The sequence below is a fragment of the Pan troglodytes genome, chromosome 23 (assembly GCF_028858775.2).
Source record: "Pan troglodytes isolate AG18354 chromosome 23, NHGRI_mPanTro3-v2.0_pri, whole genome shotgun sequence".
NCBI lineage: Eukaryota > Metazoa > Chordata > Mammalia > Primates > Hominidae > Pan > Pan troglodytes.
The window spans coordinates 42,752,264-42,779,301 of NC_086016.1; the positions used below are offsets into that span (position 1 = coordinate 42,752,264).

The 27,038-nt window shown below is 41.6% G+C and overlaps 1 protein-coding gene across 4 annotated transcripts in view; it reads right to left on the reverse strand.

The window, feature by feature from the left end:
• Positions 1–10,540: 10,540 nt before the first annotated feature.
• SLC25A17 (solute carrier family 25 member 17) overlaps positions 10,541–27,038 on the reverse strand; it is a 49,376-nt gene continuing 32,878 nt past the window's right edge. For all 4 annotated transcript variants that reach the window (XM_016939250.4, XM_063807914.1, XM_063807915.1 and 1 more), the window contains 5 exons: positions 19,587–19,703; positions 17,810–17,955; positions 17,622–17,717; positions 14,848–14,930; positions 10,541–11,893 (listed from right to left, as the gene is read on the reverse strand). In XM_016939250.4, coding sequence (XP_016794739.1) covers positions 11,746–11,893; positions 14,848–14,930; positions 17,622–17,717; positions 17,810–17,955; positions 19,587–19,703 — 590 coding nt within the window. In that variant the 3' untranslated portion in view covers positions 10,541–11,745. The remainder of the gene's footprint in view (positions 11,894–14,847; positions 14,931–17,621; positions 17,718–17,809; positions 17,956–19,586; positions 19,704–27,038) is intronic.

The window sequence follows — 27,038 nt, forward strand, 5'->3', positions numbered from 1 at the left end:
AACCTGGGAGGCAGAGGTTGCGGTAATCTGAGACCGTGCCATTGCACTCCAGGCTGAGCAACAAGAGCGAAACTGTCTCAAAAGAAAAAAAAAATACAGATGATGTGGAAAGACGTTTTCCCTGTTTACATTAACAACACTTGTTTAGTGAGGATTTGATTTTTAAATTCATGGGTTGTCAAAATGCTTTTTACCTCCTGCTCTGATTTTTAATCATTTTTCTGCCTGTTGGCACTTCCACCAATGGTGAACAGGAACGAGGGAGTTTTAACAAACTGTGGATCATTCTATTTTGTATGTTTCTTTTCTTTTCTTTCTTTTCTTTTTTTTTTTTTAGACAGGGTCTCACTTTGTTGCCCAGGCTGGAGTGTGCAGTGGTGCGATCTCAGCTCACTGCAGCCTTGGCCTCTGAGGCTTGAGCAATCCTCCTGCCTCAGCCCCACAGTTAGCTGGGACCACAGGCACACACCACCATGCCTGGCTAATTTTTGTATTTTTTGTAGAGGCAGGGTCTTGCCATGTTGCCTAGACTTGTCTCGAACTCCTGAGCTTAAGTGATCTCTCTGCCTTGGTCTCCCAAATTGGTGGGATCACAGGTGTGAGCCACCGTGCCCGGCCGCCTAATTTTGCAGGTTTCTGTTAGCTCCAATAAAGGCCATAAAGAGGTGGATACTACTGGCCAAAAACTGTAACTTTTGTGTCTCGCACTTCAATACTTGTTGATATGGAGAGGTACTGGCTTCATTCTTTGGCCAAAAAAGATGATAAATGATAGATGACAAATTAAAAGTTTGGGCATACGCTTGGGGAAAGAAAAAAGTAAAACAATACAATTTCAGCAAAGTACTACCAACTCCACTCTTCGCTTTAATACATATAAAAAGGTGCTTCAAGGTAGTGTTCCACTAAGTTCAAGCCACAGCTCCTATTCAGATTGTTTATGAGATCTAAAAATGCTTCCTTTTTTTTTTTTTTTTTTTTTTGAGACGGAGTCTTGTTCTGTTGCCCAGGCTGGAGTGCAGTGGTGTGATCTTGGCTCACTGCAACCTCTGCCTCCCAGGTTCAAGCGATTCTCCTGCCTCAGCCTCCTGAGTAGCTGGGATTACAGACACAAACCCCCACGCCCGGCTGATTTTTGTATTTTTAGTAGAGATGGGGTTTCACCATGTTGGTCAGGCTGGTCTCGAACTCCTCGTGATCTGCCCGCCTTGGCCTCCCAAAGTGCTGGGATTACAGGCGTGAGCCACAGCACCCGGCCTAAAAATGCTTCTTTTTCTGGTTTAACTGGGAACAAATTTCACTAGGCATCTCTGACAGATTTATAATGATTTATAATAAGAAGCTGACTGCAATGCCCTCTGGTGGTTTAAAGCTTTCTTCATCTCTATAACTGCAAAGTTAAAAACAAATGCAGCCATTTTCTATCAAATGGGAGTTTATTTATGAATGAAAACATCAACAAAGATAATCCATAAAATTTCCTTTTGATTTCCATGACTATCATCATAATAATAAAGCATTTCTACAGATGCACTTTGCCTAACATAACTCCATGGTTCAAGGGGTTAATAATTTAGCCTGTAATCCCAGCCTCTCAGGAGACTGAGGCAGGAGGGTCACTTGAGCCCAGGAGTTTGAAGCTGCAGTGAGCTATGACCATGCCACTGTACTCAGCCCGGGGAAATAAAGCAAGACGCAGTCTCCTAAAAACAAACAAAAAAAAGAGATTTGGCCGGGCGCGGTGGCTCACACCTGTAATCCCGGCACTTTGGGAGGCCGAGGCGGGCGGATCACGAAGTCAGGAGATTGAGACCATCCTGGCTAACACGGTGAAATCCCCTCTCTACTAAAAATACGCAAAATTAGCCAGGCGTGGTGGCGGGCGCCTGTAGTCCCAGCTACTAGGGAGGCTGAGGCAGGAGAATGGCGTGAACCCAGGAGGCGGAGCTTGCGGTGAGCCGAGATAGCGCCACTGCACTCCAGCCTGGGAGACAGAGCGAGACTCCGTCTCAAAAAAATAATAATAATAAAAAATTAGAATATAAATATGTTATATATATTTACTATATATAACATGTAAATATATTTAATATGTATAACATATATTAAATATATATAAAATATATATCTAAAAACAGTGAAGACTTAAGGTGAAGGATAATTTATATATTATCCTTATATATGTATTTAATACATTTATATATAAATGTGTGTATATAATTTATATATACATATTATATATATATATATAATATGTATATATATATATTTTTGAGGCAGTATCTTGCTTTGTCACCCAGGCTGGAGGGTGGTGACATGATCATGGCTCACTGCAGCTTCCACCTCCTGGCTCCTGGGCTCAAGCAATCCTTCCATCTCAGCCTTCCGAGTAGCTGGAATTGCAGGTGTGCACCACCACGCCCAGATACTTTTTTCTATTTTTTCTAGAGATGAGGTCTTGCTATGTTGCCTAGGCTGGTCAAACTCCTGGGCTCAGGCGGTCCTTCTGCCTTGGCCTCCCAAAGTGCTGGGACTATAGGCATGAGCTACTGCACCCAATCTTTTATAATTTTTAATACACTAACAAATGCAAAATAAAGAACTCAAAAACTCAACTAGTTTCTTTTTTTTTTTTTTTTTTTTTTTTGAGATACAGTCTCACTGTCACCCAGGCTGGAGTGCAATGGCGTGATCTCGGCTCACTGCAACCTCCGCCTCTTGGGTTCAAGCAGTATTCTCCCACCTCAGCTTTCCAAGTAGCAGGCAAAAACAACAAAAAACAGACAGGTTGGACTTCATGAAAATTTAAAAATGCATACATCAAAAGACACTATCAACAGAGTAAAAAAACCCACAGAATGGGAGAAAATATTTGCAAATCATATGTCTGATAAGAGATTAATATCTAGAATATATAGAGAATTCCTAAAACTCAACAACAAAAAAACACTTGATTCAAAAACAGGCAAATAACTTTTTTTTTTTTAAATTCTGAGTTGGCTCACTAGGGAGTAGGCAAGTGACTTGGATAGACATTTCTCCAAAGAAGATATACAAATGGCCAATAAGCAAATGAAGAGATACTTATTATCACTAATCATTAGGGAAATGCAAATCAAAACGACAATGAGATACCACCGCACACCCCGTTACGATGGCTACTATCAAAAAAGCAGAAAATAATAAGCGTTGATGAGGATGTGGAGAAATTGGAACCCTTGTGCACTGTTGGTGGGAGTGTAAAATGGTGCAGCTGCCATGGAAGAGTACGGTGATTCCTCAAAAAATTAAAAATAGAGCTGGGCACAGTGGCTCATGCCTGTAATCCCAGCACTTTGGGAGGCTGAGGTGGGTGGATCACCTGAGGTCAGGAGTTCGAGACCAGCCTGGCCAACATGGTGAAACCTTGTCTCTACTAAAAATACAAAAATTAGCCAGGTGTGGTGGCGGGCACCTGTAATCCCAGCTACTTGGGAGGCTGAGGCAGGAGAATTGCTGGAACAAGGGAGGTGGAGGCTGCAGTGAGCTGAGATCGCACCATTGCACTCCAGCCTGGGTGACAGAGCAAGACTCTGTCTCAGACAAAAAAAAAATTAAAGATAGAATTACCATATGATCCAGCAAATTTACTTCTGGGTATGTATCCAAAAGAATTAAAAGCAAGGTTTCAAAGAGATATTTGTATACCCATGTGCACAGCAGCATTATTCACAATAGCTAAAATGTGGAAGCAACCCAAATGTCCATAGAGAAGCAAAATGTGATATATACATACAATGGAATATTATTCGACCTCAAAAAGGAAGGAAATTCTGACCTATGCTACAACATAGGTGAACCTCAAGAACATTATGCTGAGTGAAATAAGCCAGTCACAGTTAGACAATTACTGTGTGATTCCACTTAGATGAGGTACTTACGGTAGTCAAAATCATAGAGACAGAAACTAGAATGGTGGCTGCCAGAGGACAGGGGAAGGTGGGGAGTGGGGAGTTAGTGTTTAATGGGTTTAGAGTTTCAGTTTTACAAGATGAAGCGTTCTAGGATGAATGGTGCTGTTGGTTGAACAATATTACGAATATATTAAATGCTTCTGAACTCTACACTTAAATATGGTTAAGATGGGGCGGGGCGCGGTGGCTCACGCCCGTAATCCCATCACTTTGGGAGGCCGAGGTGGGCGGGTCACCTGAGGTTGGGAGTTCAAGACCAGCCTGACCAACATGGAGAAACCTCGTCTCTACTAAAAATACAAAATTAGCCGGGTGTGGTGGCGCATGCTTGTAATCCCAGCTACTGGGGAGGCTGAGGTAGGAGAATCGCTTGAACCTAGGAGGCAGAGGTTGCGGTGAGCCGAGATCGTGCCATTGTACTCCAGCCTGGGCAACAAGAGTGAAACTCTGGCTCAAAAAAAAAAAAAAAAAAAAAAAAAGATTAAGATGGTATGCCATGTGTATTTTACCACACACACACGAAAATTAGGAGGGGAAAAAAAAACCTCATCTAGTCTCTGTACTAGTTTCCAAGTAAACATCTCTGTATTAATCAAGATAAATCCAAGTCCAGACCTTGATAATAACAAGAATTCACAGTAAGCCTAAACTGTTCTTCCTGGTCAGTCTTCATAAAGGTAAAATGAAACAATTAATGCTATGTCTCATTATTATTATTATTATTATTATTATTATTTTTTGAGGCAGGGTCTCACTCTGTCGCCTAGCCCTATGTCTAATTTTTAAAGTACATTTAAAATTAGCCAGTCATGGTGGCGCATGTCTGTACTCCCAGCACTTTGGGAGGCCAAAGTGGGAGGATTGCTTCAGTCCAGGAGTTTGAGACCAGCCTGGGCAACATAGTAAGACCCCATCTCTACAAAAATAAATGAAATAAAATTAGATTTAATTTGTTTTTTTTGAGACAGTCTCACTCTGTCACCCAGGCTGGAGTGCAGTGGCATGATCTCACTGCAGGCTCTGCCTCCTGGGTTCCAGTGATTCTCCTGCCTCAGCCTTCCGAGTAGCTAGGATTACAGGTGCCTGCCACAAAATCTGCCTAGTTTTTGTATTTTTAGTAGAAATGGGGTTTCTCCATGTTGGCCAGGCTGGTCTCAAACTCCTGGCCTAAAGTGATCCCCCAGCCTTGGCCTCCAAAAGTGCTGGGATTACAGGCGTAAGCCACCATGCCCGTTTTTTTGTTTTTGTTTTCTTTTTTTTGAGACAGGGTCTCGTTCTGTCGCCCAGGCTGGAGTGCGGTGGTGCGACCATGGCTCATCGCAACCTCTGCCTCCTGGGTTCAGATGTTCCTCCCACCTCAGCCTCGCAAGTAGCTGGGACTATAGGCGTGCACTACCATGGCTGGCTAATTTTTGTATTTTTTGTAGAGGCAGAGTTTTGCCATGTTGGCCAGGCTGGTCTCAAACTCCTGGGCTCACGTGATCCACCAGCCTTGGCATCCCAACGTGCTAGGGTTACAGGCATGAGCCATGACACCCGGCCTACATTTTAAATTCTTAGAGTACAAGCACCTTATCTTCTTTCCCAAGTCTACATGTAGACATAACTGCTAAGTAGAATGGGGGTCCTAATCACCCCTCCTCCCTTGTTGAAGGCCCTCTGTGACCTGATGCTGTTTCTTCTCCTCCGCTTCAATATTTGTTCAACCCAGAGGTCCAGGTTGGAAAGCTTCTGGATCTAATTCAAACCAATGCACAAATAATAAAGTATCATCCTCTTCCTACTTTGCATATGCTATTTATTTCCTGTCGAGGTCCTCCACCCACTGCTTGGTGTATTTCTAGTTCAAATGTCACCGCCTGGCCCCACAGTTCAATACAGAGTTAGGTCCCACTTCCTCATGCTCTCAAAGCAACTCCTGAACATTTACAGCACATTTCTCATCAGAACTCATCAGCGGTACACTTTTAAGTTGTTTTTGTCTGACTCCCACGCTGAACAATGAGATACATGAGGGCAGAGACTGAGTATATTCATCTGTATAATCCCAGCAATCTGCATAGTGTTTGGATATGGCAGATAATCAAAAATGATTTCTTAAATGAATATAACCTTATTCTTAGAATAGGAATTTGCAATTTAAGAAGGTCCTCCATATGACACCCACACAGGGAACCACCTACTTGATTGGCCATCCAATTTGCCAATGGGTTCTATAGAAACCACAGCAAAACAAGAATGAGGTGCACGTGACACAATTACATCAATAGTGCCCTTAGGGTAGATCATTTTGGTGACTCCAATTAAAGAATAAATGAAGATAAATAAATAAATAAATACATTTCTAATTAAAGAAATAAATGAAGGTTACTTTTTTTTTGCGGGGGATGGAGTCTTGCTGTCACCCATGCTGGAGTGCAGTGGCATGATCTCGGCTCACTGCAGCCTCCTTGGTTCAAGCTATTCTCCCGCCTCAGCCTCCCAAGTAGCTGGGATTACAGGCGCCTGCCACCACACCGCTAATTTTTCTATTTTTAGTAGAGACAGGGTTTCACCATGTTGGTTGGGCTGGTCTTGAACTCCTGACCTCAGGTGATCTACCCACCTTGGCCTTCCAAAGTGCTGGGATTACAGGCGTGAGCCACTGCACCCGGCCTAGATGGCTTACTTTTAAGGACATCTGAAGAATGTAGTATGGCAGGGTAAAAAGTCAGCCTCAACTAGGAATCCCTACCCCTATTCATGAGGTGTGTGACTATAGATAAATTACCCTTTAAGCTTCAACTACTTCACCTGTTAATGGAAATAAACCGCATACGCTGGAGTTGTTACAAGGATATCAAGATGTAAATAGGCCGGGCGCGGTGGCTCAAGCCTGTAATCCCAGCACTTTGGGAGGCCGAGGCGGGCGAATCATGAAGTCAGGAGTTCGAGACCATGATGTTCGAGACCAGGAGTTTGAGACTGGCTAACACGGTGAAGCCCCGTCTCTACTAAAAATAGAAATAAATTAGCCGGGCGTGGTGGCGGGCACCTGTAGTCCCAGCTACTCAGAAGGCTGAGGCAGGAGAATGGCTTGAACCCGGGAGGCGGAGCTTGCAGTGAGCCGAGATCGCACCACTGCACTCCAGCCTGTGTGACAGAGCGAGACTCTGTCTCAAAGAAAAAAAAAAAAGATGTATGTAAATTAATTGTGACTAGCATTTAGTGGGCATTCAATTTCTTGTATAGAAGTTTCAGTATCCACTCTCATGCTCTGTAACTAGTTTCAGAGTTCTCCTTCCTTTTCAATGTCATTACAGACTGAATCCATTTGCTGGGTCCCACAGTTCACTGTCCAGTATGTACTTGCCACACATTTTTTGAACATCTCTTTGAGTGTTGTGGTAGGCACTGGTCTCTCCCTTTCCTTGACTCTCATACCAACTCCTAATTTCTTTTTCACTCTGTCTTCAAAAAGTAGCTTTCCTTCTTCTCTGCTTAGCCCCTAGAAAAGTTTTTTTCTTGCTCATTAAGCCCACTGAATACACTTTTCAGGGGCAACAAGTATGTCCCAGAAAGATCAGCACTAACCTTCAATTCATATAGTAATAAAAGCCCTCCCACTGCTCCTATGAAGGCAAAACAAAACAAAACAATCAGGGTCTCAGTCAGCCACTTTTTTGTGGTGCGGGGGGGTACGGGGTATAGGTTCTTGCTCTGTCACCCAGGCTGGAGTGCTGTGGCGCGACCACGGTTCACTGCAACTTCCGCCTCCTGGGCTCAAGCGATCCTCTTACCTCAGCCTCCCAAGAAGCTAGGACAATAGGCATGAGCTGTGGTGCCCAGCTGATTTTTTTTTTTTTTTTAAGTAATTGAGACGGGGTCTTACTATGTTGCCCAGGCTGGTCTCGAAGTCCTGGACTCAAGTGATCCTCCTGCCTTGGCCTCCCAAAGTGTTGGGATTACAGGCGTGAGCCCTGGTGCCTGGCCTCAATCAGCCACTTTTAGTGCTGTTCTCATGAATATCCTACAAATGAGGCTTTGTGTATGTTGGGTATTCTGGTGACATTCCACACTGCCAGGCAAGTAATTAATTCACTTGCCCAGAGAAGGGCTCTCCTTAGGTGTGTGGCATTTGGCTCCTCAAGTCACCATTCTTTAGCTTTTCAAAAGAGCCAAGGTGAGTCACTAGCTCAGTCAGTGATGTTGCCATTAAACCAGTTCATGTTTTACTGATTAACTGATAAGTGTTTGGGAAACTTGACTACTAAATAAAATATAAAATTACTGGATTTGGCTCCTTTTTTGAGAAGATACAACAAAGGAAGGCTCCCAAAAAAGAAACGTTCACAATTAAAACAAATGGGAAGATTGAGAGGTCATCATTTCTACTTGACAGATGAAGACCTGGAAGCTCAAAAAGGTCAAGTGATCTGTCTGTAGCCACAAATGCTAATGAAGTGACAGAATGAAAACTGGGACCGGGTCTGGCTCAAAATCCAGAGTGCCTTCCACTAAATCACAGATAAATCTATTCAAATAGCCATATCCCTAACCAGTAACAATGATATCATAATAGTTGTTGCTAACATTTATCTAGCTCTTCTCATGTGGCAAGTACCGGGCTAAGCGACTTACGTGTATGATCTCATTTAATCCTCACAATCCCCCTATGAGGTAGGTTTATCAAGATCTCCGTTTCGCCGGGCATGGTGGCTCACGCCTGTAGTCCCAGCACTTTGGGAGGCCAAGGTGGGCGGATCACCTGAGGTTGGGAGTTTGAGACCAGCTTGACCAACATAGGGAAACCCTGTCTCTACTAAAAATACAAAATTAGCTGGGCATGGTGGCGCATCCTGTAATCCCAGCTACTCGGGAGACTGAGGCAGGAGAATTGCTTGAACCCGGGAGGCGGAGGTTGCGGTGAGCCGAGATTGTGCCATTGCACTCTAGCCTGGGCAACAAGGGCGAAACTCCATCTCAAAAAAAAAATCTCCATTTCATAATTGAGGAAATCAAGTTTCATAAAAGTTCAGTAATTGCTTTGTTACCACAGCTGGTAAGGAGTAGGGCAAGTTTGCACCTAGGTCTAATTCCAGAACCCATTCTCTTAATCATTACAGTAGATTGCAGGAAACTAAAACTCTAGTCCTGCTTCCAAAGAGGCAAGTCGTTTGAGAGTTTTCTCTCAATTTCCTTGTTAATTAAATGGGGATATTGTTACTTGTCCTTACCTATTTCACAGAAATATTAGGATTATAAAATGAGAAAGTATATAAGCTTTCAAAAGGGAAATTGCTATATAAATCTAGGTACTGTCTAAAGTTTCACTCAGATCTTCCCTATTCCACAGTCATAAAGGGATTTGGCTGACATCATTAGCTCTCAAACATCCTCTGAAGTGGGTAGTATTATCTCCACTTATCAAACAGCAAATTACAAAGAGATGGCGTAAAATGCTAGTCAGCAACAGAGCTGGGAATAAAACCCAAGATTTCTAACTCCCATTGAATATGTTCTTATGCTAGATCTATTTCTGCATTTCATACTTAACTGTACAATAGACAAGGGTAGAAATATTACAGTGCCCACTTCAAAACACATATTAAATACTTACAGAAATTACGTTTTCTACTGCTGTGACACTAATACAATCCCTAAGGTTCTTAATCCTCATATTCTAGAGAAATTGCACAAAGTATCAAAAATAAAAAATTCCCATTTCCCTAGTACAGACTTCAGCTCTTTAGTTTCCTCAAACAACTTATTATTAACCAATGGTTATAAAACTAGGTGGGTTACTAACTAGTTTCAACTAGTGAGTTTGTAAATTTCCATAAGGAACATAACCCTCAATGTTAAATTGTTTCCTCATAAAATCAGAAAAAGAGAAGCATCAAATACATTCTCACATCATAAATACCTAATACAGCTATATAATTCGAACTGGAAGTTATCCTAACAGACCAACTCACAATATTCTGAGCTCAAAATTCAAGTTCCAAAGGGAACGGCATAATTAAAACAATAATGAAAATACACATGACACCTTTATGATCATTCTTCTCCTACACAGAAATCAAAATAATTTTGTACTTCCCAGTCAAGGTCTGCCACAGGCACACAAAAACCTTAAAGTAAAATTAAAAAATAGAAAAAACAATTCTGTCTTCAATTCTCTGACTTAAATAGGGGATGAATGTTCAGTCTTCTTCCCAGATTATTAGCTCCTGCTAATTTTTGTTTGCTAGAACAATGCAATGATCTTTAACAATCATATACTTTGAAATTACCACAGGGACTAAAGAGAGGAAATAAGAGAAGGAAACTTCCACTCTCAAAATTGAACTAAATCCTTAATAATGAAGTATTTCGTTATTACTCTCTCTGACTAAATCATGGACTTACAAATGAAAAACCCGCCATTTTGTCATAGGGACAAAAAGGAAGTCAGAGAAATCCAAAGAACCACTCTGCTAATGTCAAGTGAATTTGCTTCCTGAGTGGGTCGAGATATCTAAATCCACTCCTGGCCGCATAATAAAAGCCTTACCACCTTAACAACGTGCTGTGAGGTGAAAGCAAAAGATGACATACGACTCCTAGATTTTTCAGAGGTTGTTTTAATACATTAATCTCTTTCCTTTGAGAAAAATCTTTATCTTGATGTCTATAATCGAAACCAATCACTTCTTCTCATGGGTCAGGGGTCCTATGGTCTCCTGAACTTTAATGTGGCTGTGAATCACCTAGGAATGTTAAAATACGGAACAGGATTCAGAAACTCTGGGTTGCGTGCCCAGCAAGCTCTCAGCTTGTGGCAGTACTACCGTCTGATGGACCACACTGAGCAATAGGACTCTAAGGAAGGTTTCCAAATGAAATAACCTCAACCAGATGTTTATTTTCAAAATATACAGCCTACACCAAGTTTATAAAGGGAGATAATATCCAGACCTCAACAAGATATCTGCTCCCCTTCTCATTTTTGTGATTTTTCCCATCTGGTTGCAAACTCAACGTAATACCTTAATAAAGAGCAATTTTCAAGAATATCTTTTTTGTGCTGACCATTTATTGGGACTTGACTGACCAGGGCTTGTAAGGATGGACACAAAACTTCAAGTCTTTCATAATGAAAGGATTGATTCAAAATAAATATTCTAAAAATTATGTCAAACACTAATGAATAAGTGACATTTACAAATAGTTTATAAGAGAATCATTTGGGATGAACAATTTTCATTTCACAAAATAAATAGCTCATATCCAAAAAAGACACCTCTCCTTAAGCAGGGAAAAAAAAGCCCAACAAAAATCAAGTCATGCCCGTGGCACAGCCCTAATGTTAGTTTTAGGGAGGAAAACACCAACACTGAGACATACAAAAGTATTTGAGGAGAATTACATGTTATTAAATTTGTCCTAGAACCTGGGGGAGAGTTCAGGGAAAGAGAACAGCTGGTATATTTAAGAAAGATTTAAATAGAAAACATTACACATGAGAGCAAAATAGTCCATTTCTCTTAAGAAAACCAATAAACACTCACAAACTTTCATTTTTAGGTTTTCAGCAATGTTTTTTTCACATTAGTCCAACTGCCACCCCAAAATCCAACCAGCCAGCATGACAATTAAGGTGACAACAGGTCCAGTTGGCCATACTCCCTGTGCACCCTTGGATGCTTTTCAAGCCAATGAGGGTAACATTTGTGGTGGCAGGAGCCAGAGTCAAGGGAGAATCACTTCTCTTCACTTAGGAGGAAACCTCCCTCTTGTGCATCTTCGGAATTTTTCATGGGAAGGCGTCTCAGTGTTTGTGCGCACGCTTCAGCCCCATAACTGTGAAGGTGGCAGCTGTCAGTTTCTCATAAACAAGGAACATGAGAGCAGCAGTGAGGACTGTCTGCAGCAGTTTGGCTTCAAGGCCTTTGTAGAGTCCCATTATTCCAAAACGTCTAAAGGGAAAGAGGTTTGAAAAAACAGAAGTCAGCTCCTGCATCAGAGAACATGCTACCTAGATAGCTACTTTGATAAGAACAAGCAATGGAGGTTTTAGATTTCAACACAGACTTCTGTTGTCAAAGTACTTTCCTTTTTTTGAGACGGAGTCTCGCTCTGTCGCCCAGGCTGGAGTGCAGTGGCGCGATCTCGGCTCACTGCAAGCTCCGCCTCCCGAGTTCATGCCATTCTCCTGCCTCAGCCTCCCTAGCAGCTGGGACTAGAGGCACCCGCCACCACACCAGGCTAATTTTTTTTTGTATTTTTAGTGGAGATGGGGTTTCACCATGTTAGCCAGGATGGTCTCGATCCCCTGACCTCGTGATCTGCCCGCCTCAGCCTCCCAAAGTGCTGGGATTACAGGTGTGAGCCACCGTGCCCGGCCCTAGTTTTTGGTTCTTACAAATAATGTCTTAAATTTGGAAGCAAGCTACGTGTCCATCAACAGATAAATGGATAAAGAAAATGTGGTACTTATACAAAATGCAGTACTATTCAGCCATCAGAAAGAATGAGAGTTTGTTGTTTGTAACAACATGGATGGAACTGGAGGTCATTCTGCTAAGTGAAACAAACCAGGCACAGAAAGACAAATATCGCATGTTCTCACTTATTTGAGGGACCTAAAAATCAAAACAATTGAACTCATGGAGATAAAGGTAGAAGGATGGTTACCAGAGACTACTGGGAAGAGTAGTGGCGGGGGGAAGGTGGGGATGGTTAATAGGTACAAAAATAGATAGTTTGAATAAGACCTAGTATTTGCTAGCACAACAGGTGACTATAGTCAATAATAATTTAATTGTACATTTAAAAATAATTAAAAGAGTATAATAGGACTGTTTGTAACAAAAAGAATAAATGTTTGAGAGGATAGATACCCCATTTTCCATGATGTGATTATTATGCCTTGCATGCCTGTATCAAAACATCTCACATACCTCAAAAATATATACCTACTATGTACCCACAAAAATCAAAAATTAAAAAATTGAAAAAAAAAAACAAAGCCATTATTAACATTTGTATACAAGCTTTTGTGTAGACATATGCCTTCATTTCTCTTGGGTAAATACCCTGAAGTGGATGGCTGGGTCCTATAATAGGTGTGGTATATAAAAATTTTTAAAGAAAATGCCAAATTGCCTTCCAAAGCAGCTGTACCATTCTATATTCCCACCAGCAGCATAAGAAAGTAAGTTCTGGTTGCTCCAACATCCCTCCCAATACTTGATATAGTGAGTATTTATTTTTTACTTTATACATATTCTTTGTCTTTTATTTTATTTTTTGATAGAAGGTCTCACTCTGTTGCTCAGGCTAGAGTGCAGTGGCACAATCACAGCTCACTGCAGCCTCGACCTCCTGGGTTCAAGCAATCCTTCCACCTCAGCCTCCTGGGTAGCTGGGACTACAGGCAGGCACCAGCATGCCTAGCTAATTTTTTATTTGTGTAGAGACGGGGTCTCACTATGTTGCCCAGGCCAGTATCAAACTCCTGAGCTAAAGCGATCTGCCTGCCTTGGCCTCCCAAAGTGCTGGGATTATAGGTGTGAGCCACCACGCCCAGCCTAATTTTGTCTTTTAGTCCCTTGAATGTTCTTTTTTTTTTTAATTTTTTTTATACAAGGTCTTGCCTCTTTAGCCCAGGCTGGAGTACAGTGGTGCCATCATAGCTCAGTACAGCCTCAATCTGCCGGGCTCAAGTGAATCTCCTGCCTCAGCCTCGTGTGTAGCTGTGATTACAGGTTTGTGCCACATGCTTGGCTAATTTTGTAAATATTTTTTGTAGAGACAGGGTCTCACTACTTTGCCCAGGCTGGTCTTGAACTCCTGGCCTCAAGCTATCCTCCTGTCTCAGCCTTCCAAAGTGTTGGGATTACAGGCATGAGCCACTTTGCCTGGCTGCATATTTTATTTTAATAATAAATTTATTTTCAAAGTATCTTGTATCTAGGAACAGTAATAAAGTTATAAGAGCTTTTGCTTCAAAGGAGGTCCCTGACTTATCTGACTTCACTAAGTGTCAGTTTCTTTAAATGAAACAGGAAATGACAATAGTTCTTAACTCACAGAGCTACTGTTAGGATTGACAAGGCTGGGCGCGGTGGCTCACACCTGTAATCCCAGCACTTTGGGAGGCTGAGAAGGGCAGATCACGAGGTCAGGAGATCAAGACCATCCTGGCAAACACAGTGAAACCCCATCTCTACTAAAAAATACAAAAAATTAGCCAGGCGTGGTGGCAGGCGCCTGTAGTCCCAGCTACTTGGGAGGCTGAGGCAGGAGAATGGTGTGAACCCAGGAGGCGGAGCTTGCCGTGAGCGAAGATAGCGCCACTGCACTCCAGCCCGGGCAACAGAGCGAGACTCTGTCTCCAAAAAAAAAAAAAAAAAAAAAAAAAAAAAGGATTGAGATTACCTATGTGTAGCCTCTAGCTCAGTGTCTGCCACATGGCAAACCACTGAAAATGTTAGCTACTCTTACCACCACCACCATCATCATTATCATCATCATCATCACTATTATCACTTTTTCCACTGCCCCCTCCCTTCTCCAGTACTCCTATTCTATAGGCAGATGTTATATTGCTAAGAGGCATCATAGGATATGCCACTGATGAAAGCACACTCAGGGTGACTGAAGTATAGAAGGGTTCTCTTTCTGAAGGAGTTCTGAATATTTGTAACTAACAAAGAATAAGAACCTGAACTTTTCCATAATTTCCCAAAATGCTGTCATACTGTACTAGGCTCCTAAAATGGGAAATGTCTAAGCACAGCAAGCAAGGGAAAGGTTTTGGAGGTTGCCACCACCAAGGCAGTAGTGTGAGAGAGGGAAATGCAACCCCTCCCTGGCAGAGATGGCTGCTGAAGGAGAGCACGGAATGTGAGGCATCTACAAAGCTCACCTTACTCGTTGGTGAAGAAGATAGAGAATATTCCGAAGACTTCCCAATGTTCTGTTTTCTGGGTTTAGTCTATGACGCCCAAACTGAGGAAAGAGGGAAAAAAAACAAAAGTACTGTTGCTGCTTTTTAAAATCGTCATTTTTACCTGGGGAGGATATTATGTTGGAGTAGTATCTTATAGCATACATTAATAAATTTATCCAATTAGTACCATAGATTTCATTAATCCTGTATTTTTCAACTGAGTGAAATATTTCAATCAAATAAGTGAAAATAAGAAAAATTTTTCCTTTTTTTTTTTTTTTTTTGAGACATCTTCTCACTCTGTCACCCAGGCTGGAGTGCAATGGCACAATTTTGGCTCACTGTAACCTCCACCTCCCAGGTTCAAGTGATTCTCCTGCCTCAGCCTCCCGAGTAGTTGGGATTATAGACATGTACCACCACGCCCGGCTAATTTTTGTATTTTTAGCAGAGATGTGGTTTCACCATGTTGGCCAGGCTGGTCTCGAATTCCTGACCTCAAATGATCCACCCACCTCGGCCTCCCGAAGTTCTGGGATTACAGGCATGAGCCACCATGTCCGGCCTAAGAAAAATTTTTCAATGAAGCAAGCATAATAATTTTCATTTTATAGAGAGGTATAGGGAAAATTCTACCTCAAAAGGAAAAAATATGCCCAGGATGATGATTTAGATATTGATGGTAATAACTTCCACTTCTTTAAGAAATTCTGAGAAATGAATCATTTAGAACATCTGCAGTCTAAGCTCTTCACATTATGTGTTTACATTATAAAAGTGTTAAAATACATTTATAAGGATGCTACTGAATTCCCTTATGTTAAGTACCAATTTTAAAATAATATATTAGTAAAAATGCTTTTAACAGAAGGTACTAATTTTTCTGAACTGGAATATTCTCACTACCACCCCTATTTTATCTAGCAACAAGCCTTTTGAAATTTTTCTCCAAAACAGATCTTGAATCTGTCCTCATCCTACCCCTCTCCTCTCCAGTGCCACCACCGTGGTCCAGGCCACCATCCTCTCTTGCCTGTATTACTGAAATGGCCTCCTACTAGATTGCCCCTGGCTTTCTCTCTTAGCTTTCTGACCAATTCACCACATAATAGCCACAACAGTCTTCTTCAATTGTAAATCACAGCACATATTCCCCAGCTTAAAGCCCTTCCCATCACATATTCTCAGCTTAAAGTGCTGAGGATAAAAATCTACATTCCTCACCTACAGTTTCCCTGCTGCTCTTGCAATCTCACCCTGAGCCACTCTACTGCCATAGAGGCCTTCTTTCAGTCCCTAGGATGCACCAAATTCTTAGTACATTGATATGGTTTGGCTGTGTCCCCATCCAAATCTCACCTTGAATTGTAATAATCCCCACAAGTCAAGGGCAGGGCCAGGTGGAGATAACTGAATCATGGGGGTGGTTTCCCCTATACTCTTCTTGTGGTAGTGAATAAGTCTCATGAGATCTGATGGTTTTATAGGAGGAGTTCCCCCTGCACTTGTCCTTGCTGCCGCCATGTGAAGAAGGACATGTTTGCTTCCCCTTCCACCACGATTGTAAGTTTCCTGAGGCCCCCCAGCCATGCTGAAATGTGAGTCAATTAAACCTCTTTCCTTTATAAATTACCCAGTCTCAGGCAGTCCTTTAGAGCAGCATGAGAATGGACTAACACACACATCATGCTCCCCCTGCCTGGAATGCACTTTCCTCCACTCTGCCGCGCTAGGGCCTTACCCTCCTTTGCATCTTGATTTAAATATTCCTTCTCAAAGAAGCCCACCTCCAATCATGCTATCTAAGAAGAGCCCCACCATGCCCCTCTCCAGTAAATAATTTCCTTTATAGTTCTTTTTTCAATTTGTAATTACCTATTTATTTTGCTTGTTTACCTGTTCATTCTCTCTTCCACTAGCTCCATAAGGGCAGGGATTATGACTTTTATTTACCACTGCATGCCCAGGTCCTCCCACAGTGTGGATGCTTAGTAAATATTTGAATGGATAAATAACTGAATGAAATAAAAAACAGAAGTTTGAGAGTGCTTCAGAAAAGCTAAATCATTCATTTCTCCTGAGTGAACTAAAGGAATTAACCTCTGACTTTGTAAAGGATAATCCCTGCTGGGGCACCAAACCAATCAACTTGAATGAGAAGGAATCAAACTTATGCTTTCCTGAGGTCTTTAAGGAACTTGTCTCCACATCTGTGTTTTCTGAGACATTATGTTACCTAAGAAATTACAAATGCAAACTTCATTCTAAACCAATGACAGCCAGCCTAGTTAAGCAGAATATCAAACAAATGAAAAAATGGGGGCCAGGCACAATGATTCATGCCTATAATCCCAGCACTTTGGAAGGCCAAGGTGGGAGGACCGCTTGAGTCCAGGACTTTGAGACAAGCCTGGAAAACATGGTGAGACCCCATCTTCACACAAAAAAATTTTAAATTAGCTGGACAAGGTGGTGTATGTAGTCTCAGCTACTTGGGCAGCTGAGGCAGGAGGACTGCTTGAACCTAGGAGGTCGAGGGTATAGAGACCCATGGTGCACCATGGTACTCCAACCTGGGTGACAGAGGGAGATCCTGTCTCAAAAAAAGAAAAGAAAAGAAAAAAACAGATAGGGAATATTCTGGTATACCAACTAAGTGCTTTATTGCTTTATTAACATTGTTTTAAATCAAGAGACCACATGTATTCGAATGCTGTTTGACTAAATGCGAAGAGAACTCCAGCACTCACCCTCAGAATTGACTGTACCGTCTGCAGGGGATAGGTCACCGTGGTGGCAATCGCTTTGGCTACTGCACCAATGATGAACACATCCAAGGAAGAAAGCTGGAAAGCAAAGGAAGAACAAACCATATCAATCAAGTCAACAAGAAGGTGTCAGACAGAATTATTTTACTGCTTTCAAAATCAGGGATTACCTTCATCCGTTTCTTTAAAAGCTGCCGTTTTAAACCTTCATAAAACATGAACTGGATGGCAGGATTGAAGACCAACAGCAATGAGGGAAATGTGCCATTCCATAAAGCCGAGATTCCTTCATCGCGAATGATCTGATGAAAAGCATCTAAGCAAGAAATCAGGGACTTTTGAAAAGCATGATCACAATCCCCCAACTAGAGAAGACAACATGAATTCTGTTGAAATGTACCCAGAACACAAACCATACTGGTTCTATAAAGATTTCCTTCTTGCAGCCGGTTGCAATGGCTCTTGCCTGTAGTCCCAGCACTTTGGGAGGCCGAGGCGGGTGGATCACGAGGTCAGGAGTTTGAGACCAGCCCAGCCAGCATGGTGAAACCCTGTCTCTACTAAAAATACAAAAATTAGCTAGGTGTGGCGGTGCATACCTGTAATCTCAGCTACTTGGGGGGCTGAGGCAGGAGAATTGCTTGAACCCAGGAGGCAGAGGTTGCAGTGAGCCAAGATTGTGCCACTGCACTCCAGCCTGGGTGACAGAGCAAGACTCCATTTCAAAAAAAAAAAAAGATTTCTTTCTTGCAATGATAGTTTGGGGGCAAGTTTATCAGTTAATTACTTTTTGATAATCAGACATTGACAGTCACCAAGTTATTGAGAGACCAACTTCAATCACAGGCAACTGTTCCTGATGATCGAATCCTCCTAAGTCATTATCACCATCACTGGGAATTCTGGATTACACAGAACTGTGAACTGAGCCCACATATTTCACAAAAAAGTCCAGCACAAGAAAAGATAAGATCGTTTCCTAGAATTTATTATACAGGATTTGACTTTTAAAAACCACTATTTCACTACAAAGATTGATATATGGGAAAGGAGAACCTGGCAATGCGGTACTATTGAAAGGCAGAAGCTCAAAGATATCAGATACCAATCTGGTGTCTATCCAAAGACAACACTAGAATAAAAAAGTATAGATCATTCTTCAAAAATATTCATTCCCTCCCATTGATACTCCTTGGGAGCAGCATACTTCTCTACCCCTTGTCTTGGGCTTGGCTATGTGATGTGCTTTGGCCACTGGGATGTCAGCTGACAAGGTGCCAACAGGGTTGAAAGGTGTTTATACCATTGGGTGTGTCCTCTTGACCTTTTGCCATCACAATGAGAAGAATATGCTCATGCTGGTCCCAGAAAGAGGAGAGCCATGTGAACTGAGACTGTCAGGCTACGGTCAGCCTAGATGAGCCAAATCCACGTCAATCCACAAACGTGTTAAAAAGAAATGCTACTGATGGATGCCGAGATTTGAGGTTGTCTGTTATGCAGCTTTTATTTTTTTTAAATTATACTTTAAGTTCTAGGGGACATGTGCACAACGTGCAGGTTTGTTACATATGTATACATGTGCCATGTCGGTTTGCTGCACCCATTAACTCATCATTTACATTAGGTAAAAGCAATGGCAACAAAAGCCAAAATAGACAAATGGGATCTAATTAAACTAAAGAGCTTCTGCACAGCAAAAGAAACTACCGTCAGAGTGAACAGGCAACGTACAGAATGGGAGAAAATTTTTACAATCTACCCATCTGACAAAGGGCTAATATCCAGAATCAACAAAGAACTTAAACAAATTTACAAGAAAAAAAATCAAACAAACCCATCAAAAAGTGGGCAAAGGATATGTTATGTAGCTTTATGTGGCAACATATTCCAGATACAAAGAAGGAAGAAAACCCTTAAATAGGAATTCAGCAAAGAGATACTTACCAATGATACCTTTGTAGTTTGTTGGTACAATGTCTTCATTCCTAAATTTTGCCCCTTGCAGCTTCAGTCTGGTGTTTACCACCCAGAGTGGAGTTGTTAGCAACACATTAACCACTCCTTTAACAAGAAAGATGGAGAGAAAAAGGGAAGGCAAAATGTCAGCTTTTAAGCTTTGCTGCTTTAAAGCTACATACCAATATTCCATTTATATCTCTGTCACTGACCTCTTAGGAGACCTAAGGTAAGGTGTCTCTTTGTGCCAGGGTACAACACAAGCCACTACTGTTAGAAGCGATTTGGAAGCTTTGCTGATAGCAAAATGGCTGGCGGCAGCAGCTCTCCAGATGAAGAGCAATAAGTTCCCTCATTTGTACAATAGGCAATCTATTTGTCAATTTATATACCATTCAAAGTAGCAATTTTGATATAGCTTTAAATATAATTTTAACGTAACAGCTTTAGAGATGAGAGTGGCTTACAGCTAACATGCTAGGTCCATGACAATATCAGATAAAACACACAATTTACAACTCTTACTTAAGTAGCTCACACGGTTTGAAGTGAGTATGGATATGGTACAATGAGTGACAGGAGGGGGAAAGGTGGTGACATTTAAAAGTGCCTTAACAGAGACTAGAAGCTCGCTGAAGAGTTCCTCCTTGCTGAGAGCATTAGGATAGGCAGGCAGCAAGCATCAGGTAAGTGTCACAGAACACCTGAAACAGCTTCACAAGCATCATGATCCTTACAAGCTTAAGGATGGGGATCTTGGCCCCCCAAGGTTGCCTCAGAGTAGAACAATACAATGAGCCAGGTGCTTCTTTTCTGAAAACATATGATCCCAATTTAACACCATCTTGAGATATTAAAATATTCCTCACCAGTCCTGAAATGATTAAAAAAAAATACCAGATAGAATTGTAACAATGTGCCTGACACATGGTATATACTTTATAAACATTTGTTAAATAAATAGTGGAAAAAATGAAGCAATGAACAAACTCAGTAAAAAAGCACACATCCAACTGTCTGGCTCTAGTCAAGATCTGAAGAACCAAGAGAAAAAATCCTAAGGAAGAGAAGTCTTTTACTAAAATCCATTTAAAGATAATTGAAGAAATAAAGTTTTGATTTAAGGTATCTCAAAATATTATATATAGGAAATACAGTCTAACCAAGGATAAACTTGACAAACAAAACAGCCAAGAGATTCAAATTCAATTTTTTCATTGGTTGCATACAGTTGTTAAAGATATTTTGCTGCCTATCTCTAAGGAGCATTATGAGAGCACATTTCTCAAAATAAAAGACATCACCTAATAATTTTATCAGTCGTATTTGTTATATTTTTATAGATTCACATAACATTAAGGAGTCATCTTTAGTTATAACTTAAAAGGCTCATACATTGTCACTGGAGGCATTGCCTATAATCTAAAAAACCCTTAGTTACAGATTCTTGCTAGTCTCATTTTTTCAAAAGCACCCATGCCCCAGAGGCCAGTATAGAGGGATATTAACACATTCCTGTTTGCCTAGATTTTAGAATGTATTCCTATTCAATGCAATGCACACTTCACTTAACAGAGAAAAACCAACAGCCAGAAAAATCAGACTAGAAAGTGCTATTGAGCAGTCTACTGCATTTGTTTTAAGAGAAAAGGAGGACAGGCGAGCTCAGGACCAGAGATCACAAGCTTCCACAGATACCGTAGAAAGGTATAGTGCACCCATCTTTCTAAACAAGTGAAATATGTTGCCTGTTAAATAAATTCTTCAGAAATAAAAATTTTCTTCATTTAAGAGGTAGGCACATACAAAAACACTTAGGAGGCAATGCAGCTAAGATTAAGATCTAACCATTCTTTAAAATTCTGCTTTCATACCCAGTGTGGTGGCTCATGCCTGTAATCTCAGCACTTTGAGAGGCTGATATGGGAGGATCACTTGAGCCTAGGGGTTCAATAGCAGCCTGGGCAAAAGAGGGAGACTCCATCTCTAATAAAAATATTAAAAATTAGCCAGGCAGGGTGGCACACTCCTGTGGTTCCAGCTACTCAAGAGGCTGAAGTGGGAAGATTGCTTCAGCCCAGGAGGTTGAGGCTGCAGTGAGCTGTGATCATGCCACTGCACTCCAGAGCTGGGCAACAGAGTGAGACCTTTTCTTATTAAAAAAAGAAAAAAGAAAAAAAAAAACCTGCTTTCATATCCCCATTATTAACACAAGCAGAAAGACTAAAAGGATTCTTTTTTTTTTTTTTTTTTGAGATGGAGTCTCGCTCTTTCGCCCAGGCCGGAGTGCAGTGGTTCTATCTCGGCTCACTGCATTCTCCTGCCTCAGCCTCCCGAGTAGCCAGGACTACAGGCGCCCGCCACCGCGCCCGACTAATTTTTTGTATTTTTAGTAGAGACGGGGTTTCACCGTGTTAGCCAGGATGGTCTCGATCTCCTGACCTTGTGATCCGCCCGCCTCGGCCTCTCAAAGTGCTGGGATTACAGGTGTGAGCCACCGCACCCGGCCTAAAAGGATTCTTCTAAAGGACAACCTCAAGTACAAAAATGTACCACATTACTTAAATAACAGATTATAAAGTCCTTGTAAGAACATTTGGTATTTCAAAGCTTTTTATCTGAGAAGTTCAAGTACTTTTTTTCACTCTCTAAGCCAAAATAGATGGAGGAGTATTTTTTAACCAGTATAATTTTATGAGTTCTGAGAGAAGCTACTCAAAATACTTGAGAATCCAAAGCTTTACTAAAACTTGCAACCTATATCATCAAGCAAAGGTCAGCATTCCACTGAGAGAAGCATGCCACAAACCATTCGTGAGTACCAATTCCAACTCCTGACAGGCCCAAAGGATAAAGAAAATTGTCTGCTTTTTTATAAGCCCGTGTAACTCTTCTGCCAGTTCCGGCCGGGTGCGGTTGCTCACGCCTGGAATCCCAGCACTTTGGGAGGCTGAGGCGGGTGGATCACAAGGTCAGGAGTTAGAGACCAGCGTGGCCAACACGGCGAAACCCTGTTTCTACTAAAAATACAAAAATTAGCCGGGCATGGTGGCGGGCGCCTGCAGTCCCAGCTACTCAGGAGGCTGAGGCAGGAGAATTGCTTGAACCCGGAAGGTGGAGGTTGCAGTGAGCCGAGATCGCACTACTGCACTCCAGCCTGGGTGTCAGAGCGAGACTCCATCTCAAAACAACAACAACAACAACAACAACAACGACAACTCTTCCGCCAGTTCCAAGCTGTGGATGCTACTTCAGCTCTAAAGTAGAAATACAAATTAATACTTTACCTACCAAAGGGCAGAAGACTGTTTTTTTTTTCTAATTCTAATGTCTATAATTCTATTTTCTTTCTTTCTTTTATGTAACAAATCATTTACAAGAAAGAATAAACCAAAATTAAGAGATGAATAACAGTAATTGAACACACTAAAATTATTCACTAAATCAAGGAACAATTAGAACACAGCTATTTACTCCTGAAATCTTGAAAACAAATAGTTTTATCAGCAGTGAGTCTCCTTTGTTATGGAGAGAAAACACAAACGAAGTAGGCTAATTGGGTATGCACTTCTGGAAAATATGTGCAATGACCATGGATATAAGAAAATGGCAAAACAAAGGCACAAATCTAACAAATCTCACTTGACTCCGTAGGAAGGAATGAAACTTCACACACAACAGGAACAAACCTGTCTTGCCAGATTTAAGGCCAGAGGGCAGGAAATACATTTTGAACTATCACAACAATGATAATACCTTTGGCATTCAGTAAGAGTTATTGCTAAAAATTCCAATTTCATAAAAATAAGTGTCTCTTCATTTATCTGTTAAGGTTCTGTTCCCACATTATTCCCCAAGATATGAAGCTTTATAGGCTTGTTTTTCTGGGAAAATACAATAAATAATAAATTTATAAGTTTCAAGAAGAATTTGAAGAGCAACAACGCTGTTCCTAGTTCTCCTTAGAGATGATACAACTCATTTCTACAGTGATTATAATACTCACAGCAGGAAGAAAGCTGTTATAATTATTATAAAAATATGTACATATTAAGATATAAAAACTTGTTATGAAGAGAAGTTTAAAACTCACAAAAGTAATTTTCAAGGAACTCTCAACCTTCAGAAAAAGAGAAGACCTACAATCAGAGAATCTCACAATTACAAAGGATTGTAAAATTCTTTAACCCAGAGTCTCCCAACTGTGACAGTACTAATATTTTGGGGTGGAAAATTATTTGTTGTGTGTGTATGTGGGCTCTTGTGTAGGATGATTAGCAGTCTCCCTGGCCTCTACCCACTAGATGCCACATTTGACCCTGTGGGTCAAAATCAGCCTCAGTGGAGAACCACTAACCTAATCCAATCACCAAGTGATTATTCCTTTTATTCTTTACAATTTCAAAACACAGGAATTCACTTTCACACCTGTTTTATTCCATTAGCTGTTACAATTATTTATTTTATTTTGTTTTGTTTTTTTGAGACATGGTCTTGCTGCAGCCTCCTACTCCTGGGCTCAAGTGATCCTCCCTCCTTAGCCTCCCAAGTAGCTGGGATTATAGGCACATGCTGGCTAATTTATTTTTAATTTTTTACCATTCCCAGCACTGAAGTTAAAATATGTAGAGACAGCTTTAATTTGAATTAACACCATACTATCTAAAATGGTACCTCTTTTTTTCTTTTTTGGAGATGGAGTCTCGCTCTGTCTCCCAGGCTGGAGTGCAGTGGCTCGATCTCCGCTCACTGCAACCTCCGCCTCCTGGGTTCAAGTGATTCTCCTACCTCAGCCTCCCAAGTAGCTGGGATGACAGGTGCCCGCTACCACACCCAGATAATTTTTGTATTTTTAGTAGACAGGGGGTTTCGCCATGTTGGCCAGGTTGGTCTCAAACTCCTGACCTCGGTAATCCACCCGCCTCGGCCTCTCAAAGTGTTGGGATTACAGGCATGAGCCACCGCGCCCGGCCAGTGGTACCTCTTTCTAATCCTCAGTACTCTCTATCCCTTCTCTGCTTAAATTTTGTCTGTAACCTTATCCTCTAACATACTATGTATTTTCCTTGTTTATTATCTATCTTACAATATTAGATTGTAAGCTTCATGAGGACAGAGATTTTCATTTTTTATTTACTGCCATATCCTTAGCATCTAGAACTGGATTTAGCACATACTAGACACCCAATATATATTTGATGAACAAACCATGATGAATAAATGGCTTGTGGGAAAGGGTATATACTTTTTCTTTATTGTCCAAGAGAACTAAGCCAGGATCACAATATATTTACTTATCCTAAAGTATACAAAAAGTCATTTTGGAATTGCTAACTCATACGTTTGCAGGGGGAGAAAACATATGTACTAAGTTTCATCTTTGTTTCTAGTTGCTTTAAGAAGGTAGATTTAATATCAATAAAAATAAATATTCTTTTTATTTTTTAAAATATTCAGCTGGGAGCAGTGGCTAATACCTGTAATCCTAGCACTTTGGAAGGTCGAGGCAGAAGAATCGCTTGAGGCCAGGGGTTTGAAACCAGCCTGGGCAACACAGAAAGACCCCCATCTGTACAAAAAATAAAAAAAAATTAGCTGGGTGTGGTGGCATCCCTGTAGTCCTAGCTACTTGGGAGGCCGAGGCAGGGGGATCTCTTGAGCCCAGGAGTTGGAGGCTGCAGTGAACTATGACTGCACCACTGTACTCCAGTGCCCGGATGACAGAGCAAGACCCTGTCTCAACAACAACAACAACAACAACAACAACAAAAAAGGAAAGGAAAAAAAATAACCTTGAAGGTTTCTCAGTATATAGTGAACTATAACCTATCTGGATCTTGTGCCAATCATAGAGTTTCAGCCAATCACAGGCAGCCAACTGTTCAAATAAGGTAAACAAGTGGTAACTAATCTGGCTGTTTCTGTACCTCACTTCTGACTTCTATATGTCACTTTCCTTTTTCTGTCCATAAATATTCTACCATGTGACAGCTCCAGAGTCACTCTGACCTTCTGGTTCTGAGGGCTGCCCAATTTGCGAATTGTTCTTTGCTTGATCAAACTCTGTTAGGCCAGGCATGGTGGCTCACGCCTGTAATCCCAACACTTTAGGAGGCTGACGCAGGTGGATCACCTTAGGTCAGGAGTTCGAGATCAGCCTGGCCAACAGAGTGAAACCCCGTCTCTACTAAAAATACAAAAATTAGCTGGGCATGATGGCTTGCGCCTGTAGTCCCAGCTACTTGGGAGGCTGAGACAGGAAAATCTCTTGAACCTGGGAGGCGGAGGTTGCAGTGAGCGGAGATCGCGCCACTGCACTCCAGCCTGGGCGACAGAGTGAGACTCCTTCTCAAAAAAACAAAAAAAAAGCTCTGTTAAACATAATTTGTCTAAAGTTTATCATTTAACAGTGGCCATTTAGGGAAAAACCTAAAAGGAGGCAAAGGAGTTATCCACATGGTTACCAGGCAGAGGTCATAGCAGGTACACAGGCAGACACATGCCAGGAGTGTTTAGGCTGGAGAAAAGAAGTCAGGGTGGCTGCAGCAGTGTAAGTAAAGAGAATAGGACGGCCGGGTTAAACAGGCTTTGCAGGACAAGGTAAGGACTTTGGCTTTTCCCCTGAGTGAGATGGGAAGCAACTGGAAGGCTCTGAACAGAGAAATGACATGATCTCATTCACTTCTTAAAATTTTTTTCTAAGAGACAGGGTCTCACTCTGAACAACTCCTGAATAGCTAGGTCTACAAGTGCATGCCACCATGCCCTGCTAATTTTTTTTTTTTTTTTTTTGTAGAAATGAGGTCTTGCTATGGTGCCCAGGCTGTCTTAAACTCCTGGCCTCAAGCGATTCTCTCACCTTAGCCTCCCAAACTGCTGGGATTATTGACATGAGCCACTGTACCCAGCCCTCATTCATGTTTTAACATGATCACACTGGCTGCTGTGCTGAGTACAGACTGAAGGAGACTAAGGAGAAAGTGACAGATCAGTTAGGAGGTTCTGGCTGGGCACAGTGGCTCACGCCTGTAATCCCAGCACTTTGGGAGGCCAAGGCAGGCAGCTCACTTGAGGTCAGGAGTTTGAGACCAGCCTGGCCAATGTGGTGAAACTCCGTCCCACAAAAATACAAAAAATTAGCTGGGCATGGTGGTGTGTGCTTGTAATCCCAGCTACTAGAGAGGCTGAGGCAGGAGAATCGCTTGAACCCGGGTGGCAGAGGTTGCAGTGAGCCAAGATCGTGCCACTGCACTCCAGCCTGGGTGACAAAGTGAGACCCTGTGGCCAAAAAAAAAAAAAAAAAAAAAAAAAGTAGGAGGCTCTGGAGATAATTCCAGAAAGATTTGATGATGGTGGTTGGGACTGAGGTGCTGGTGGAGAGGAAAGTACGGTTACTTCGCAGTATCTTAGGGGAAGTGGATCCAGGACCCCCTTGGATAT